Source organism: Vulpes lagopus, chromosome 24 (genome assembly GCF_018345385.1).
Source record: "Vulpes lagopus strain Blue_001 chromosome 24, ASM1834538v1, whole genome shotgun sequence".
In the NCBI taxonomy this organism is placed as follows: domain Eukaryota; kingdom Metazoa; phylum Chordata; class Mammalia; order Carnivora; family Canidae; genus Vulpes; species Vulpes lagopus.
This window is the reverse complement of record NC_054847.1, coordinates 23,051,430-23,070,995: the sequence shown is the minus strand read 5'-3', so window position 1 is coordinate 23,070,995 and position 19,566 is coordinate 23,051,430. Positions and strand designations below refer to the sequence as shown.

General features: G+C 33.8%; 1 protein-coding gene across 1 annotated transcript in view; it reads left to right on the top strand.

The window, feature by feature from the left end:
• The window catches only part of LRP1B (LDL receptor related protein 1B), a 1,815,754-nt gene that overhangs the window by 1,143,030 nt on the left and 653,158 nt on the right, over window positions 1-19,566 (top strand). Inside the window, exons 18-20 of the mRNA XM_041739937.1 lie at window positions 2,182-2,298; window positions 16,972-17,052; window positions 18,191-18,358. Coding sequence (XP_041595871.1) covers window positions 2,182-2,298; window positions 16,972-17,052; window positions 18,191-18,358 — 366 coding nt within the window. The remainder of the gene's footprint in view (window positions 1-2,181; window positions 2,299-16,971; window positions 17,053-18,190; window positions 18,359-19,566) is intronic.

Genomic DNA, 19,566 nt, shown 5'->3' with positions numbered 1-19,566 from the left:
AATATCAAAAGGTAAAAGTATTTACTATAATCAGTAAAACAAAACAAAGACTTGTAAGAAAAAACAAATATGAATCTTGCTCATACCTCTATGCCCTTTCCTTCCCAACAAGTAAACTAAATGCCAACATCTTCATCCTTCTCTAGGCTCATACAAATATATACATAAGGAAACATAGTTTTATTAAAATTAGCTAGGGACTTTGTTGATTAAGTCTAAATGTTAAAATAATTTCACAGAAAATCCATACAGTTAGCTAAACAAGACAAATTTTAATCCTACTTGAAATTACACCATGGAAAACTTCAGAAGAATACATATTTGTTGGGATACTTAAAATCTATTAAAGTAAAATAAATGCTCTATTTGTACTCTATTAAAAAAAAAAAAAAAAGGAAAACTCAAGTATTACGTAAAATGGATTCGATTCAGGGATGCCTGGGTAGCTCAACAGTTGAGCATCTGCCTTCAGCTCAGGGTATGATCCCGGGGTCTGGGATTGAGTCTCACGTCGGGTTCTCTGAGAGAAGCTTGCTTCTCCCTCAGCCTGTGTCTCTGCCTCTCTGTGTATGTGTATCTCTCATGAATAAATAAATAAATAAATAAATAAATAAATAAATAAATAAAATGTTTAAAGAAAAAAATGTTTTAGATTCAGAACTCTTATCCACATAAGCAAAGCAGGATACATAGTGTAATAGTTGTCTGAAATTTCTAATTATAGACACTGAGGATGGAATTGTGCATCAAATCTGTCAAATCAAACTAGCAATGTTTTCATTGTTTTTCTCAAGTAATCTTTTAAGTATTCACTAATAATAGACACGCATTTTTACATAGCAAGTACACTTTGCTTAAAAGGAAGTAACCAGCACATAACTTTTAAGACATTCTTTTAAGTGACTTCTAAAACTCTAATTTATGGAAACCCATTTTAGTGTATTAGGATGATTCGTCTTTGAAACACTCTCAATTTTATACTAGCTATTCATTCATGAGGCATTTTGATGAAAGGGAAATACATCTTTCTATTTCATAAGCCCCAAACCAGAAGGAAGTCTATAAACTAAGCAATGTTCTCTTATCCTAGCTACATAAATGCAGACCCTAAATGTTCCTCATCTGTCCAATCCTCATCTGAACCAAATGTTAAAAGGTATGAATATAGCCTTCCTTTAATTTTCCACTCTTTTTTCCTGATCCAATAAAAAGAAGTAGTGATAGAAAACTGATACTTAAAAAAAAAGTTTGTGTTTCAGACAGACAAAAAAATCAAACACATAAAAATAAATAAATCTAAAAAATGAAAAACAAAGAAGTTTGTAAAACTAAGGTCTAAGGGAAGAGTTAGGGTGACTATGTAGAAGTTCATGCTTTCAAAAGCTGACCTGACTGTAATAGAAAATGGTAATCAAACTCCTTGTAGAACACAACCAACCCCTTCACTGAATAAACGAAACCACTGCTTTTGGCTAACATAGAAAGAAAGATTCCATGTGTGTGTTCTTTGAAACTCTTGAGAGAGGCCAAAGCAAAGTTTATTAACATACTTTGATTTTAAAATTACACAGTTTTATATAGCTATGCTGAAAAGTAGATTTTAAACATCCATCATAAGGCTAAGTATATGCTTTAGAAAATATTTTCTGCATTTTTGTTCCATATATTGGCTCATTTGACATCTAGGAAATAAATGCATTGAAATGTTAAAGGAAAAGAATAATTGTGCCCCAATGACTAGAAACTAGATATCCTGATAATAATCTCCAAATCCTTTTTCCTATATTACAGCAAGTTTTCCTGGTTTATTGACAAAGACTGTGCAAAATCCTTTTTTGTTAATTAAAAGTTGGATGAAATTTAATTCAACTGTATATTCATAAGCATGTGCCAGGCAAAAATTGTAAAATAATGAATTCATAGCTTCATTTATGGAAGTGTGTGAGGATTACTGAGTATCTTGTCATTTCGCAGCCACTGTAATTCAAGGGCAAAGCATGTGAACTTTAGAGAAGACAAGCAAGTCGGCAGTATAAAATAATTAATAAAAATTTACTTAAACTATTTTATCTAATAAAGCAATAGATTTTACGTGTATGAGTTATTGCATGATATATTTTACCTGAACGTTATTCAAAAGGCCTCTAAATGTATTATTTGTACATTAATTGATTATCTTAGCCAGAACATGCCAAGTGGACCAGTTTTCTTGTGGAAACGGGCGCTGCATTCCCAGAGCATGGCTGTGTGACAGGGAAGATGACTGTGGTGACCAGACAGACGAAATGGCATCTTGTGGTAAGTTGTGAGTGAATCTCACTGTAAGTGGAGACGAGGTCAAATCACTATAATCTCTCTTAAGAGGCTATTTATTTCTTTATAAATACTACTCAGTAAGGCAAAAGATCTGTTATACTCTACTACTGCCTTTTAGGCCTGAGTGTGTACCTTAATGGTAACTTTGGGATATGTCCATTTCATGACTCAGTAACCATACCCTTGGCTAAAATAAAAGGATACAAACATTACAGATTTTATTAGGAAGTAGTTATTAGAAGCTTAACAGGATTCTCAAATGTTCATTATTAATCTTATGTTTGTAATGATTAGTTTTTTCTAATGGAGTAGCTAATTGAGTGACATTTGGAGTAAATTACAAGTACATGTTTCTTGTTGGCATACATATGTTTTCTTCTTGGAACAATAAACAATACAAGCTAAGATTACATAGTTGGGAAACCATTTGTTTCATTTCTATTGAGTCATATAATTCCGTTATTACCTTAAGATAGTTTTTTTTTAAGATAGTTTTATTAATGGCAAAATTCCTAGTCACTTTCCATGGATCCTCCTACTTTTGGAAATGGTATTTATTGTCACATAAAGTTGCAAATTTAATTACTCTCATTTGTACTCATGTATCAGTAGATTTTATTATCATTTGTCTGCATAATGTGTAGTGAAATGTAGTAAGGGAATGAATCTGGTCTTCTAAGAACTTGTGTTTTTTTTTAGACATAGCTATGAATTTTTGAAACTACTAATGGGGAAAACATACATTAAATATGCTTAGTACATTTATTAGAAATATAATGCAATTGAGTACATATACTTTTAATAATTTAAATCTATGTTGTAGTATTTTTAGCAGTTGGAAAATAAGACTTTTTTGACCTCTCAAGTCAAAGGCTCTATTAAGGGATGCATTCTTTCTTTACCTAAAATTTTATTTTTAAAAATTTTCTTATTCTAGACTATTAGGTCCCTATGGACTTTTGAATTTATGATCTTTGAATAAAGTATAGATAAGGAAGTAGTATTGACATTGTAAAGAAAATAATAGCAGTGTTGAAGAAAGCAATAGTCACACAGTAACAGTCAATTTTATATTTCACATGTAGAGTTTACAAAGCCTGTCCAGTTAAGGGATTTGAACAATGTATCCTTCTCCTTTCCAATGTCCAGACTTTTCCTGTGGCTGGGTCTGCATCTGGGCAGCTCTATTATTTTGGAAGCTTGATTGCATTCCTGTTTCCAGCATCTCCGTCCAGAATATAGAAAAAGGATAATGAACAATCTGAAAACATTAAAGACAGAGAAATCCTAGAATCAGACTAATTTAGGACAGGCCATGAAAAATTATAGAGTAGAAAAATAAATAAGGAGCTCATTAGAGAGCTTCAGTTAGGTCTTTGATCTGACTTATATTTAATACTTTTCATGAGGTGAGGGAAAGAAGGGTGAAGGGAGTTCAGACACATAGTGTCTTTTTTTTCCTCTTTTTTTTAAATTTAAATTCAATTTGCCAGCATATAGTATAACACCCACTGCTCATCACATCACACAGACACAAACTTTCTTATTGAATATTTACAACAAATCTATGAGAAACATAGTAATGTTTAGATTTTACAGATAAGGGAATCAAAACTTCGACATTTGACAACTTGCTGGAGATCGCAAGGCTAATAAATAGCAGGACAAGGCTTTAAATCCAGGTATACTTGAAACTAAAACTCAACATTTCAGGTCGACTTTGTCTGGAAGCCATGGATTGGGTGCAAATAGGGAGTAGATCATGTCATTTTACCTATTCATGTCCATTGACTATCTTATTTAAATGAACATATATTTATGATAAGTTTTGTTCATTGATATGTTGGTAAACCTTTTAAGATCTCCTACTGGAAAGGAGGCCTGATCTAGTGTTTGCCTATTTTGTGGTGTAAATACTCCTGCCATGACCAATATGAGGTAGCCAACATGACTTTCTGAATGTAGATTTGAGAAAATATGTGCACATCAATTTATAGTATTTCTACAAGACAGATGTAATAAACATGACTAACTTGAAGAGTAAAATAATTAGGAAATTGTGAATCTTGATTTTTATTACCCTTTTATTCAACATTATTTAATTATAAATCTATATAGGTTATGTATTTTAAATAATGTGCTTAACAATTGATTCCTAGAGTCCTTGAAAATTTATAAATCGGTTCTTGCAAGCTGGCACAGGATACCTCAAGTATACCACTGGATATGAACACACTGTGAAATGTAGTTGTCAGTTTGCTTTTGAAATATAGCCAAATTTTATAGAGTGTCAGTAAGCCACATGGGTTAGTCTCAGCACCATTTCCCTTTTATAAGGTGAGAAACATGTTTCTCTCCAAACTTGTTCCTCTCTGTAGTAACATGCATTTATCTTTCAGATTGTCATAATAAATCAAAATTTATGTCAGTAGGGGAGCTAATAGTGAAGCTCTGGTTGGCACAAGCTCACTTTTAAAGTTATAAGAGAATGGCATAGATTACTCTCATATCAGAAACTATCTGTGTATTGAATACAAAATTGCAAAAATATTATAAATTGTTTAATTTACCACATTAAAAAAGTCACTCTCTTTGGCAGTAATGTAGAAATGAATATCGGTTCAAGTAATTCCCAGTCTTATTAAGCATCATTATAACATTTGGAATGATCATATTTCACTTTTCCCAGTGGAATCAGTCAAGTTCCCATAGGTTTAATCCTACTAGAAGAGTGCACCTTTTTTTTTTTATGTTTTAGTTCTACAAACAGCTTCTGTTTTAATAACTACTATTTTATACTGAAAATACCAAAATTTGGATTTTAAAACATGAGAAACTGATGGTTAGAAATGCTGCTGGTTGCCATTAGGAGCAGAAGGTACTGAAATCAAGGGTCAAATTTTAGTGGATATCACTAGCACCTGTTTATAAACCTAACTGATTTTACTTGAATTTGCCTTTACAACAAATTAACTGAACATTTCAGGTTGAGAGTATATGTGGACAAACACATAATTAGGAAGGACCTTGAGGAATCATCCTTCATCTTTAAACAATCTTTTTACTCTTTTGGTAGTCTTCATGTGTAGACAGGAGGCTCTGTAGATTGATTCTTCACGTAAGTGAAGATATGTTAAAATTGTGAAGAATGTGCTAGAAGTGAACTATGTGTCAAAGAACTAAATAGTCACTCATTTCAAGGTGTTAATTGGTTCTCAACTTTGCTGTCAGTAAAAAAAAAAAAAAAATCACCCAAGAAGCTTCAGAATCACCTGTCCATGCCTCACCCCAAACTGATACTGATTAAATATGGGTCTCTGGGAGTCAGACCTCAAAAATCAGTATTTTTAATGGTGTCCATGTGGTATGAATGTGCATTCAAGTCTGAGAAACCTTAAGGCTGAGATTCTCAAACTTAAGCATGCATCACCATCTCTTGGACTCTTGTTAAAAAAGCAAAAGCAAAAATCAAAACCAGAATCTGGGCTTAATTTCTAAAGACTATGACCCAGTATGTCTTAGATGGTCCATAATTTATATTTCTAGCAATTGATACTGATTCTAATGCTACTGGTCAAGGGGCCCTACTTTGGGAAGCACCATTCAGGTTTGATTTTATCTAGCACATATTTAATGACATAATTATGTCTATATAAGCAAAACGAATTAAGATGGAAGCAACTATCCAGAAGAAAACTCTTCCCATCTCCAAATTATGGCATTAAATATAATGGTATTTCATGACTACATGTGAGAATATGTCAGACAAACTTTCATTTTGCCCGTTGGAAAATTTATTGTCAAAAACAGTATATTTGCTTATTTTAATCTAATTTAACTGTTCTGTGGTTGTTCGGTCTTCCAAATATCTCCAGCATACCTTATATTCATTATATTTTTTAAAATAAATGCACCTTTATGTGAATTGCTAACTTTGGACTTTTTCAAAGGATTTAACTTGGGAAAATAATGGAAATTTATCAACAGATTGAAAGACAGTTCAGTGGGGTAAATAAAATCCACTAAAATTTGCAAAGTTAGTATGATTCCATTTTATGGATGTTGATCTTTTAAATCTATGAAGATAGTAAAATCTTGTCTCCTGTACTTCTAATTTAAATTGTAAATGTTCTTATAATTTTATTCCGCATAATTAAAGAGGAGAGAATCATAAAGAGAATTGGCAAGTATCAGACACAAGCAGAAGAGAGAGAGAACTGTCAAAAATAAATCATTTCCCAGTTAAATCAGTATATGTTGTGTATCAAATATATGTTCAATGAGGTTATTAGAAAAACAAAGTTTCTGATTAAATATATTGATTATTATTATTTATAGTATACATTATTATTAATTTTATAAGAAAAATGCATATTTTTATGTAATGACTTAAGTGAGGATTATTAACCCAAGGAATACTGGCAAAATATGGATATTGCCAAGCACTGCTTTCAATTGCTCTGCCATTCCTTGATAGCATCTTGGCAGACACAGTGATTCTGGTAACTTTTAATTTATGTAACTTGATCCTACCCATTTTGAAATTCTAGTATTATATCTTAGTCAAAGCTTTCTTCTCCCCCCTGCTGGCTAGACTTTAGGTTTTAGGAACTTAGATGAGAGGTGACTGTATTCTATTTTTTCCTCCCTGCATCTGTTCCCTATTCTAGCCTTAGCTCTTCAGTCAGATGGGGCAGTTGGAGGAACAGGTAACCTCTTTTTAAGTAGATCTAGTGGTAACCTCTGTTTCTCTGAAGGTGACTACTCTCTGCGACATGTGCAATGTTGCTCTCTTGAGAGACTCTCTTTTTAAAGATATTATTTATTTATTCATGAGAGACACACAGAGAGAGTCAGAGACATAGGCAGAGGTAGAAGCAGGCTCCCTACAAGGAGCTAGATTGGGGACTTGATCCCAGGACCATGGGATCACGACCTGAACCAAAGGCAGACGCTCAACCACTGAGCCACCCCGGTACCCCTCTCTTGAGAGAATCTTATGTGAGAACTTCAGAGAGCCTTCTCTTCGTAGTTCCCTGAACTCCCTCTTCTCTGTTTCCTCTTCTTCTCCCTCACATCTAGACTTCTTTTATCCCCTTCCCCCACCATTCCCACCACAGATGGCATATCTCCTATCCTTAAGTTGCTAGAGCCCTCCTTGCTTGGTGGGCACCCCCTTGGTTGCATTGCTGATACCACAAAAAAAAAAAACAAACAAAACAAGTTTTGCTCTCTTTTTTAGGTCCACTTTTTGTGACCCCTAAACCCCCAAACATGCTTTATTAAATGTGATCAGGCTAGTCTCCTAATGACCCATCTCTTGGATACTACCACTCTCCACTTCTTTCTTCTTCTCTAGATGCAGGGTATAATGGTCAGCCTACTTCCTGAGCAACACTCAGTCAGTTCCCTTTTCTCATGCATCCACAATATTTCATGAATGATTCTCATGGAGTCTCTCCTTCCCTTGAATCCACTGGTCTTTGAACAAAATTGACATATGGATTACTCTTCCTTTATAAGAAATAGCTCCAACTACTGAATTCTGTCTATAAAATGCAGGAGTATTTAGTGTCTCCTTGTTCTTAGTATTATATCTAAATAAGCCAATGCCATGGTAAAATGAAAAATCCCACTACTCCATGTATTTATTTACTTAACTCAGTCAATCATTTTCTCTCCTCTTATCCCTCTTGCTTACTTCCCTTCCTGTTTCCTGCTAAAGCAGGAGGCACATGCTGACTGGTACAGATTCTGCACAATAGGCATAATGCACATTTATTCAACTCATGGAAAGGTAGAAAGACTAAGAAAACCATTCATTTTAGCTCCTGTCATTATAAATAAGGAAACTAAAGCTTTGAAAGTTGTGTGTCCAACATCACAGAATGAGTTAGTAGGTATGGCAAGCATTGGAACTCAGACCCAATAACTCCTCATCGTCTCTTTCAGAGAATCAAGGTTTTGGTAGTTGCCTATACATGTTATCAAATTCAGTTATCCATCCAACATAAGAATCCTAAAACTGGTCTCAGAGATGCTTACCCAGTCCTTGTTTGAATGTTTTCAGGAACAAATAACTGGCCACTTCACAGGTTAGTTAATTCTACTGTTGGGCAGAATTTGTCAGAATATTTCTCCTTTGTACAGCAATCTTGCTAAAGATTCTACTCAATGATTCTTGTTCTGTCTTCTGAAGCTACATGATCTAAATCTATAACTTTGTCACAAGATCACTCTTAAGTTAACCAAAGGCACCATTATACCTACCTAACCCTTCTCTTCTCCAAGTGAAACATACCACTTCTTTCAGATTTCCTTACATGATAATTTATAGACTCTTTCCCTACCAATTGCCCTACTATGAATATACTTGTATTTTTAATAACCTTAGTATAATTAATGGTCTAAAATGGAGAGTTGATGTCAAATGGGTATAGAGTTTCAGTTCTACAAAATGAAGAAGTTCTAAAGATCTGTTGCACAACAATATGAATATAGTTAACACTACTGAATAATATACTTAAAGATAGTTAAAATGGTACATTTTATGGGTTTTTTTTGCCAGAATTAAAAACAAATTCACAGCCTAGAATTAAACAGAACATGGTATCCCATATGTGGTATTTTTACAACAGATTGAAGTGAACTTATTAACTTCACTAATTTAGATTCTAGGCTTCCATTAACATAATCATAGATGGTAACCTATTGAGTAATTCTCATGTCAAGTGTCCAGTCAATTAAAATAGCTAAGCTTTTCTTTATCTATCTATATATAATAGCTAAGCTTTTCTTATACACTGAATCATTCCTTTTGGATGCTTCTAATGTTTACTTTTCAAAGTTCTTTTACCTTTTATTTTGATTCAGTCTCAGTCTCCTGAGTCTTCCTTATTTACCTATTTCTGAATATTTACATGGGTCTGATCTTTTCCACTCCATACTGTCACTCTTATACTTCCATCCTCCCATAACCCCAACCTTGTTGCAGTTTTGCGATTTTGAATCCATGATATTAATGATGTCTCACAGTTTTATATAATTCAAAAATTTGATAAGCATAATTTTTAAGGCTGTAACCAAATAATAGTAACAAAGACGTGAACCTTTTGGCAAGTAATTAAAAACATCCTTCAGGGGCAATTGATCTAATAATTAAAATTGTATAGGTACAGTTTTGAACAAATTACACATTCACTTCAATTTACCACCATCTTGCACACAAGATACTTTATCTTGAGACTTCTTTTTTTTTAAGATTTTTATTTATTTATTCATCAGAGACACAGAGAGAGAGCAAGAGGCAGAGACACAGGCAGAGGGAGAAGCAGGCTCCATGCAGGGAGGCTGACATGGGATTCGATCCCGGGACTCCAGGATCACGCCCTGGGCCAAAGGCAGGCGCCAAACCGCTGCGCCACCCAGGGATCCCTATCTTGAGATTTCTTAAACATTGCTAAAAATACAAAAACACTCTGTGTATGGCATTTTCATGATATATATTTACCTAAAACTTGTATCAGCAAATAAGTTAGTTTTGCATGATTTGTTTTTATTTTGTTCTTGAGCAAATAGTCTCTTTTAAAAATGCTGAAAAATAATATTTTAGCAAGTTTATCCTAGAATTGCTGTCAGAGATATATGTATTCTTCACCTCTCTAATGTTTGAAAATTTTCACTCATTTTTGAAATCAGGACAATACCATTCACCATTTTCCAGGTTTCATTCATTCTTTCCCATTTTCCATTCATTTCAAAATGATTGTCAATATTCTAAGATCAAAATTATGTGTTTCATTACTTCTTTGATAACTTATTCAATGTGAAGATAAACTCATTTTTAGCAATTAGTTGTTTTTCTCTTTTCTTTGATTTAGAACTTTAACTTCCTATGAAACCTATTCTTCATTCTCCAACCTGGAAATAATTACTTCTATTAAAATGTTGGAAACAGGGTTTCCTGTGTGGCACAGTTGGTTAAGTGTCCGATTCTTGGTTTTGGCTCAGATGGTGATCTCAGGGTCTCGAGATCTAGCCACACCTCAGACTCCGTGCTCAGCATGGAACCTGACTAAGATTCTCTTTATCCCTCCTCTACCCCACGTGCATACTCTCTCTTTCTCTCTGTCTCTCAAATAAATAAATGAATCTTTTTTTTTAAATGTTGGAAACTAAGAAATTAAGTTATTTTTCCTGTCTGTGTCCTGCAGATTTATGCTTTGTATCCCAGATGGTCTTGTTCTGTTTTTTTTTCATGTTCTATAAATTTATATTTAAACATTTGTATTATTTTTGCTTGAAATGGTATACAAGCTTCTGCCAAGTTGTCTTTTTGTTATTCTTATAGGTATGTGACATGCTTTTGCATTGTCTTTGGCTACAGTTCCCTCTTTTATACATCCTAGTATTAATAAGGCTCTCGATGCAAGAAAGTGGGAGGTTAGGCAAACCCTGGTGGGGTATATTGAAAGCCATAGGCAGAAATTAATAAAAACGGCTTTTATTTCCTTGACCTAACTCAGCATTTCCTCAGCTTCTTGCTTGATGATATGAATCACCCAGGGCGTTTGGTACTAATAAAGATCCCCAGGCCACTATCGCCCTTCTCCAAAAATTTCCATTCAATAGGTCTTGTATAGAGTCCAAGAATATGTATTTTAGGAAAAGCACCTCATATGATTCTGATCCTAAGGCACATCCAGAAAATTTAAACTATGTGATGTCAACATTCCCTACAAATAAAATTTGTTAAGGCTACTAAAACAAATCACCACAAACATAAAGGCTTAAAATAGCAAAAACTCCTTCTCCCCACAGTTTTGGAACCTGGAAGTCCATAATCAGCAGCACCTCCCCCAAAGAGAATCCTCTGCCTCTTCCAGCTTCTCTGTTGGCTCCAGCTCCTTCTCGGCTGTGGCAGCATCACTCCAATCTCTTGTTTCCATCTTCACATGGCCTTTCCCTGTGGAAATGCACATCTTGAGATCCTTAATTACATTGGCAAAGACTCTGTTTCTAAATAAGGTCACATTCACAGATACCAGGGCTTAGGATCCGACATAGCTTACTGATACGTATGATTCAACCCACAACACCTGAGGAAGTATGCGACCAGTTGAATTATAATAAAGGCTCAGGTATAAGTAGTTTTAAAAGCTGTACAGGAAAAATAATAATAAAAGCTGTACAGGTACTTCTAATATACATACAAGTTTGTGAAACAGTCTCACAATACCAGTGTTTTAGTCCTTGCCTCCTGACTTTGTATGCAATCTCTCTAGAACACCCCTCCAATCTTCATAGTATCTTGCTTTTCTTTTTAACATTTTATTTAAATTCAACTTGCCAACATATAGTATAACACCCAGTGCTCATCCCTTCAAGAGCTTTTCACTGTATCTGGACCTCTGCATTCCCAAACAAAATTTATCAGCCACTGGGCAGTAATAATTCTGCTGACAAAGATGCAGCCCTTTAAATTTCTGTCAAGAGTAAACATGAATTCTTCAGACATTTCAGCAGCATTGATTTTAGACACACACACACACACACACACACATACACATACACACCCTGCTGTGACAACCCACTAACTGTTCTAGTTTCCAGCACCCTCTTAATTTCTGGCCTCTGTAAATTTATATTATTTTCATACACATGCAACCATGTATTAACATGTTTGATTATTACTTTATCTAGCATTTCTCATTTGTCTTCCTTATTGCCAGAACTGTTCAATATGTTTTCCAGGTCTCCTATTAGTCTCACTCTGCATATACTTCCTGGATGCTCCTCTTGACTTCCAAGACTCTGATCAATAGTGATTACTTCCAAATCTATTGCTCTAGCCTATTTTTACCTCCTAAAATTTCACTACTTCTTATACCCTATTGAAGCCATTCGGAAATTTTTATAGTGTTTCAAACGTTTTCTATACTGTAACTTCTGGGCCTTCAGGAATGCCATCTTTCTGGAATATGTTAATAGCACTCCTTCCCCTCCCGCTCCCCTCCTGATTTCACCTGAATATATCATTCCTATCAACTTGTATATAGCTTCCTCTGGGGTGAATATCTAAGAGTAGTTTTGATGCTTCCATTGTGAGTTGCAATAACACTTTATGGGGTTTACATCATAGTATTTATCAGAAAATTTTTTAAATCACTTGTTTAACTATACTACAGAGATTTTTTTCCTAAATGATTGTAAGCACTCTGAGAAATGAAAATGCTAAACTTTGTATTTCCAATGCTTAGAACTATTTTATTCATTCATTCTAGGTGAGATATCACTAAGTCCTAGAACTCTATCTGGTATAAAGCTCTCAATATTTTGAGAATAAAACTTTTGAAGTAGTTTTCTACTCTGTTGAACAGAGTAGGAACTTGAAGTCAGAGATGTTAAGTGAGTATCCAAGGTCATATATTAATTAGTGTTAAAATCAGGGTTTTAACTCAGATTTGCCTGCCTATAAACTATGTTCTTTATATATGACTTATGTGATGTATAAAATGAGGTTTTTATGTAACAGCAATAGAAGAGTAGCCAAATGAAGACTATTTGTGGTATACTGTTTTCTTATGGTTTTCTCCAAAGTATATTGACCTTATTGGCTCTTTTGAAGTCTGTCCTATGTACATACCAATTCTCAGGAGCCACAGCTAGTATCATTATCTAGAAATGTATTTCTTCCAAGGGTATAGTCCTATAATTTATATGATTTTAAAAAGCAGTGTTTTCCCATAACCATGTTTAAGTATGTACCTTAGAGTAGGAATAATCATATTTAAAATTTAAATGGACTACATAAAACATAGAAAGAATTAAATTTTCTATCCTTCCAAAAAAATGTTTCTGTGCTATAATTTTGAAGGGTATTGGTATGATCAGTGTGGTATAGGGAAAAAATAATATATTTTAAAATCAGTCACACTATTATTCAGATTTTACTCTGACACTTGCTGGTTATGCAGTATATCCTCAGGCAAGTTATGCTGTTTTCTTTTACAAATTGGGGTTGGCAATAACAATTGCAGGGCTGTTGTGAAGAGTATAAGTAATGTATATACATAGCTAGCCTAGTGTCTCATACACAATAAATAATAATATGCAATGTGAGTATTATCGTCCTTTTCAAGTTTAGATAACATTTTCCTAACCCCGGACTCGTGTAATACCCTACTTTGTCATTTATTTTAACCTGAATCTCCTATACATTCTCCACATAGTTAGTCATGATGGTCAAATTTATACACATATAGGATGTGGATTACATATTCTTAAACAAACCTATGATAACTTTGAGACTTCAATAATAAATTACTTAGAAATATTCATTTTGAGGCCAAAAAGGAGAAATAAGTAGGAAAATTCCTAGAGACAAGAAAGAAACAAATTGGATCTGAAAACTATCTCTAAGCTTTGTGTACTGGATAAATATAAGTACCGTACCAACGATGATTACCCTTGAGAGAGAGAGAAAATTGTTGCCATTTACATAATAGCATACATATAACCCGGCAATAAATTTTAAGTGAAAGATATAATAGATAAATTAAGCATACCACCTGCAACAATGGAAGATTTTTTAACAGTCCATTACTCCACATTAACTATTCTACGAGGTGGAAGTAACCACAGAAATAAAATAGAGTTTTCTTTTCTTTAGCATAATTTTAATATAGTAAAATGTAAGCCACGTTCATTCATATTTTTTTTCTCCTTAGAGTTAATCAAGTAATCTTTCCAGGTGTCCTACAGTCTGTCTCCTGGAAGATCTAGTCAAAGTCAAGAAAAAAAAAAGATTTTTTTTTAACATTTAAGTCTTTTTCAAATATAAGAATTCATAGTGGTCTCTTAAAAAGAACAAGTACCTAGAAACAGGCTGAGATATCAGATACTATTTTCAAATCTTAAAGTAATGCTAATATAGAAGAACATAGAAAGGCTAAATTTATTTTAAGAAACTTTTGTTTTATTTTTTTAGGAGAAAGAGTATATTGTCATTAAACCTTGTTTCTCTCTCACTATGAGATATTGGTGCTAAGATACTAAGAAATTATGGATACAGTACTTTCTATCATTAGTGAAAAATGAAGTGCCCTATATTATACTTAAATTTTTGATGGAACTCCTAAAATGTGTTGTGCATTTGATTGCATTATTAAGCAGAGAAAATCCAAAGATAATTTTAACACTTTAAATTCATTCCTCTATTTTTTTCTTTTTTTCTGAAGTTCAGTTACTATCTTTTATTGGAATGCTGTGATAATCCCAGGAGTTATTCAGTAGATACACCGATTTTTGCTACATTACATGCTTTTAGGGTGTGGTGCATTTCCAGATGACCTTTCTTCTGACTTCTTGACCTTTAGGACTTTAAGGACCTGAGAGATCATGTTACGAATCACATGGCTGTCACTACAGAGGCTGTGTGATTTACTCAAGGTCACAGTGCTTTATCAAAGAAACAGAAATGAAACTCTTCAGTCCCTTATACCTGTCCCTTCATTTAATGCCTTTATTCTTTTTAGTGATTTGCCCTATGCCTTTTCTAGCTCCTTTTTTAAAAAAAAATGTCATGTAATTTGCCTTTGGTCCTATAAAGTAAGCCAGACAATGTGCTTGCCAAGAGAAAGTAATGTAACTAAGTATTATGTAAACAAAAAAAAAAAAATTCAGAAATGAGATGCAGCTATTTAGGAACACATACACATTATTAGCAAGTATGTGTATTATATTCACTGTGGGCACATATATGACTCATTTTCTCAGAGATTGAAGGTGCATTGGGTTTTAGATTATTTTATTTACTTTGAAAGTTTTTACCTTTTTGGGAGCTAACTTCCAGATTTTTTTGGAGGGGGAGGGGGCTGGTTTTTAGACTTAGAATCTAAGAGGTAGGCTCTTAAAGGTCACTTGGAACATTTTCCAGCCAATGAAGTATTGTCAAATCTCAGAAGTCTCCAAATGCTTGGAGTGATTTATTATTTTCCTAGTTACATGTATGATATTGATTAATATGTTCCTAAGCTTATAGAAGAGAGGTTAAAAATGTGAATTAACCTATTATAGATTGAAAAAGATGCAGTGTTATTTTTAAAAGTTAGATCTCATCATATCTTAGAATCTGCATTTTGTTTTTTACTCATTTTACCATAACTTATACTGCAGTTTTGTTTAAAGTCACTCTTCATGTCTACTCTACATCTTCTAAGCATTAAATGGTTATCTAAAGAAGAAAACATATTTTAGACAACATCCCTGTTGATTCTTGAAACATAAACACAAGTTTTCATTATCTTGTCAGGTAACAAAAGAAAATTCTCTTAGAAGTATTGATTAAATTATGCCTTGAGCGTTTTCACTTTTCTTTTCATTACTTCCCCTTGTATGTCAGAAAATTTGTTGAGTTGCTGCATGGATAGGTTTTGATACAGTCTTCTCTCTCTTCATATCAATGATTGCCTCTTTTTCACCCCTGTCTTTGAATCATATTTAGGCTCTAATCACATTTTTTAAAAGTTAAAATTATTCTAAACTTCATATCTTGAGGCATCTCTTTGGTAATCATAAAATTTAATTAAGATTTGTTCAGTTTTAGAATACTTTCCATTCAAATTCCAATATCTCGGAGGGATATACTCAAATGTAAACTCACACAAAGAAATTGCTTTTTAAGAAGTGGAAAGCAAGGAATCAATACCATATCAACCAGATCTGAAATGAGCCACTACTTTCCTTACATTTTGTTTATGAAATAATATCAATTTATGTTGTCATTTGGATAAGTTACCAGTATTAGAGATGGCAATCATTTGTAGTCTGTTCACTGGATGCTATTGCTGGTCAGCTCAACTACATTCTAGAAGGAGTTCTCAAAGGCTCCAAGGTTGACTTATTATTTCACCATTTTAAGAGTGAAGATGAATACTATAGCCCCCAATTTAATTTGAAATATTATTTTGAAGATAATACACAAAATATGTCTTTGCAACTATTAGGCAAAATAGTTGCTCACATTTTACCATTCAAGCTAGTCATGGCTTGACAAAAAGTATACATTAATATAGACTTTTAACTTTAAAATGTCAGAGTTTTTAAGGGAAAAATATAAACTATTCTATAAAAGTTATAACAATGTCATTCAAAATTATTATTTCCTAAAGACACTGTCACCTATGTGCTTCATTGACTAAAATACTAAGAAGATGCTCAGTACCATGATTTCAAATATTTTGTAAAGTTCTAACTCTTAGAAAGGAATAATCCAGAATAGGCTTGGATGGAACCCCTGGGAAACATAACTGCTTGACCAGCCCAAGTCCCAGGGCCAATACAAGGTCTGAGTGTTAACTGCCATTCAAACCTTCTTACCAGTGGTGCAGTGCAGGGAATGCAAACAATTCTTCATCATCTGATTCTCCTAGGCTTTTTTATTCACTGTAAAGTACTCATTTAAAAAAATATTAAAAGTATGAATATCCTATGCTCTTAAGAAGTTTATGTCACTATATTAGTTTATCTAAGGTTTCCTCTGCCTTTTGTGGAGGATAGGGGTGGAGTTCTGGTCACATTAGCAAATGAGAAACAAATTAAATCAAGCACAGTCAATAACATCTTTCCTATTGAATATTTTTATATCTTTCGTAGAATTTCCAACTTGTGAGCCACTAACTCAATTTATATGCAAAAGTGGAAGATGCATTAGCAGCAAATGGCACTGCGACTCTGGCAAGTACCAAATGTTCCCTGTATGCACTGATTTGATTGGGGGCCTGGCTGTCAGTGCTGCTTCACCTCTTTCAGATGCGGCTTGTACAAGAAGTTTGCAGAGCCAAGCAAAATGGCTTAGACAAGTGGTGAGAGGGCACCTGGCACATCAGTGGAGATTAGCATTAAGGATAATGGGACTCGATATCTGTCCCATGGGACTATAAAGAGATTTGTGTTCAGATATTATACTGGACATAGTCTAAATCCACAAACATGAAGTAAAGGGGACAATTGAGGCAATGACCTGGACAATTTGGGTTCTCTGAAGCATCGGTGTAAAGTGCTCTGTAACCTCAGGATGAAGGAGTTTATAGATTATTATGGAATTATCCGAATGGTCTCAACTCTGCTCCCTTGCTCTTTATGTATAAATGGTGTTTTTTCTCATACTCAATTGTATCATTATGCTAAATTTTGCCAAACACAGGTAAATGAATTATGTATATATCATACATTCTCAGTCACTGATTTCAATTTAATCTATTTTCACTTTGCATTTCTCTCATCTCCCTCCTGCAACAGTTGTTAATAAAGAATATAAATCATTGCTAATGATAGTGACAATTTCCCAGTATAAATACTCACTTAAGTGTCAGTAGAAGAAAAGTGCATAGTGACTCCTCATGTTGAGAATGGAGAAGGGTCTGAATTAAAGATATAGTCATAAACTCTGGGGCATAGAGATTGTAGTTCTAAACAATAATTTTCCATGCTAATTATATCACCAGCTGTATCATTTCATGAAATTCCTGCAGTCACCATTGTCCTCCCATTTTATAATTATTTCCTGCTGCATCGATTTGTTCAACAATGGTTAGTCATTTCTGAGTGAAATAGAAATTAAGCTTTAAAATCCAAAGGCGAGGATTGTTTTCCCTCTTTGTTAAGTAGTTGTTGTTTAATCCGAAGTGAAACAATATCGAAATGAATATAATCCCTCCACTGTTCATGGGAGATGCTGATCATTAATTTATCATTCTTTTATCAAACACAAAGAAATACTCTATGTAGAAAAAAGAAATGTTAGATATTTCATAAGAGAAGTTTTTTTTCCTGGGTCACTTTTCACTTCCTTGATGTTGATCCTTCTTTCCAGATGATGACTGCGGGGATGGCAGTGATGAGGTTGGCTGTGTTCACTCTTGCTTGGATAATCAGTTCAGATGTTCCAGTGGCAGATGCATACCAGGCCATTGGGCCTGTGATGGTGACAATGACTGTGGAGACTTCAGTGATGAAGCCCAAACCAATTGTACCAGGGAAGGTTAGTAATTTTGTGAAGATATGAACTCTCATTTTTAAATTGATATATAATATTTAAGTGTTTCAGAATGAATATTATATAAAGATAATATTTGGAACAGGGTAAAATAATTGATTGCTTTACTTTCACTCTTTAATTTCTCTGGTTTCTCGTTTTAATACCTCCTTATACTTTGATTCCTTCTGTGGTTTTTGCTTCTTACTTTTATCAGATGCTTTACTTGTTACTCCTTTAATCCTCTCCAACTCCTAAATTGCCAAACCCCAAACTCTTCCCAAAAGGAAAACAAACTAAAAATAAGAAAGGCATACTTTTTATTTCAACACCAAATTTGTTTTTTTTAGGCTTGAAATAACCCCCTATTAAGTGATTATGTATTCCAACTGACTGACTTCTGGAATGCTTTAGAGAGGGATACTGTGACCATGTGCCTCAGCATTGTCCGTGGGCAGACTTGAACCTGTCATTTGCATCCATTACTTGCAAAATTTGATCAGCCATAGGTCATGTTAATAAATTTGAAATCATGTTGGAAATGTCACAGAAAAAATCGTTAGCCTGCCAAACATTCATACAATCAGTAACATTTTTTTTTTAAGTGGAAGTTTTCTTTCTGCTTAAGAAATTGGAAGGTTCATTTACTTTTTAATCTATTCCACAAACATTTATTGAAAGCTTTTTATGTGCCAGGTACTGTGCTTGGACTGAATGATGGGTAAGAGAAATCTGGTCCCTGTTCAGTATTTAAAATCTAGCATGCAAAGAGACAATAAAGTGATTTATTTGCTGAAATGGGTACTTGGGGTGGGAAAGCATAGATTGTGTAATCATAAGAAAGGAATTGTTTTCAAAGTATTTACCAGGGGCATATATTTGTCTTCTGAAAATGTTTAACAATTTATAAAATAGAAAATTTCTGTATTTTTTTCTCTGACACGTGGTTTTGTCTTTCTTTTGTTTCCTCTCTCTCTGTCACTTCCTCTCTCCTTCCCTTCCTCTCCTCATTCCCTTTTTTCTCTTTCTCTCTCTCCCACCCCTCTTTATTTCATCCCTTTGTCCTTTTCTGTCTTAGTCTAGTTGGTCTACTGATATATAGGAACTAGAGATTTTCACTTATTACTAGCCTTGCATGTAAAAGAAAAAGGTATAAAAATATATTTTTTCCTTTTTTTTCTTAAATATTGGAAACATTCATTTAAGGTGTGGTT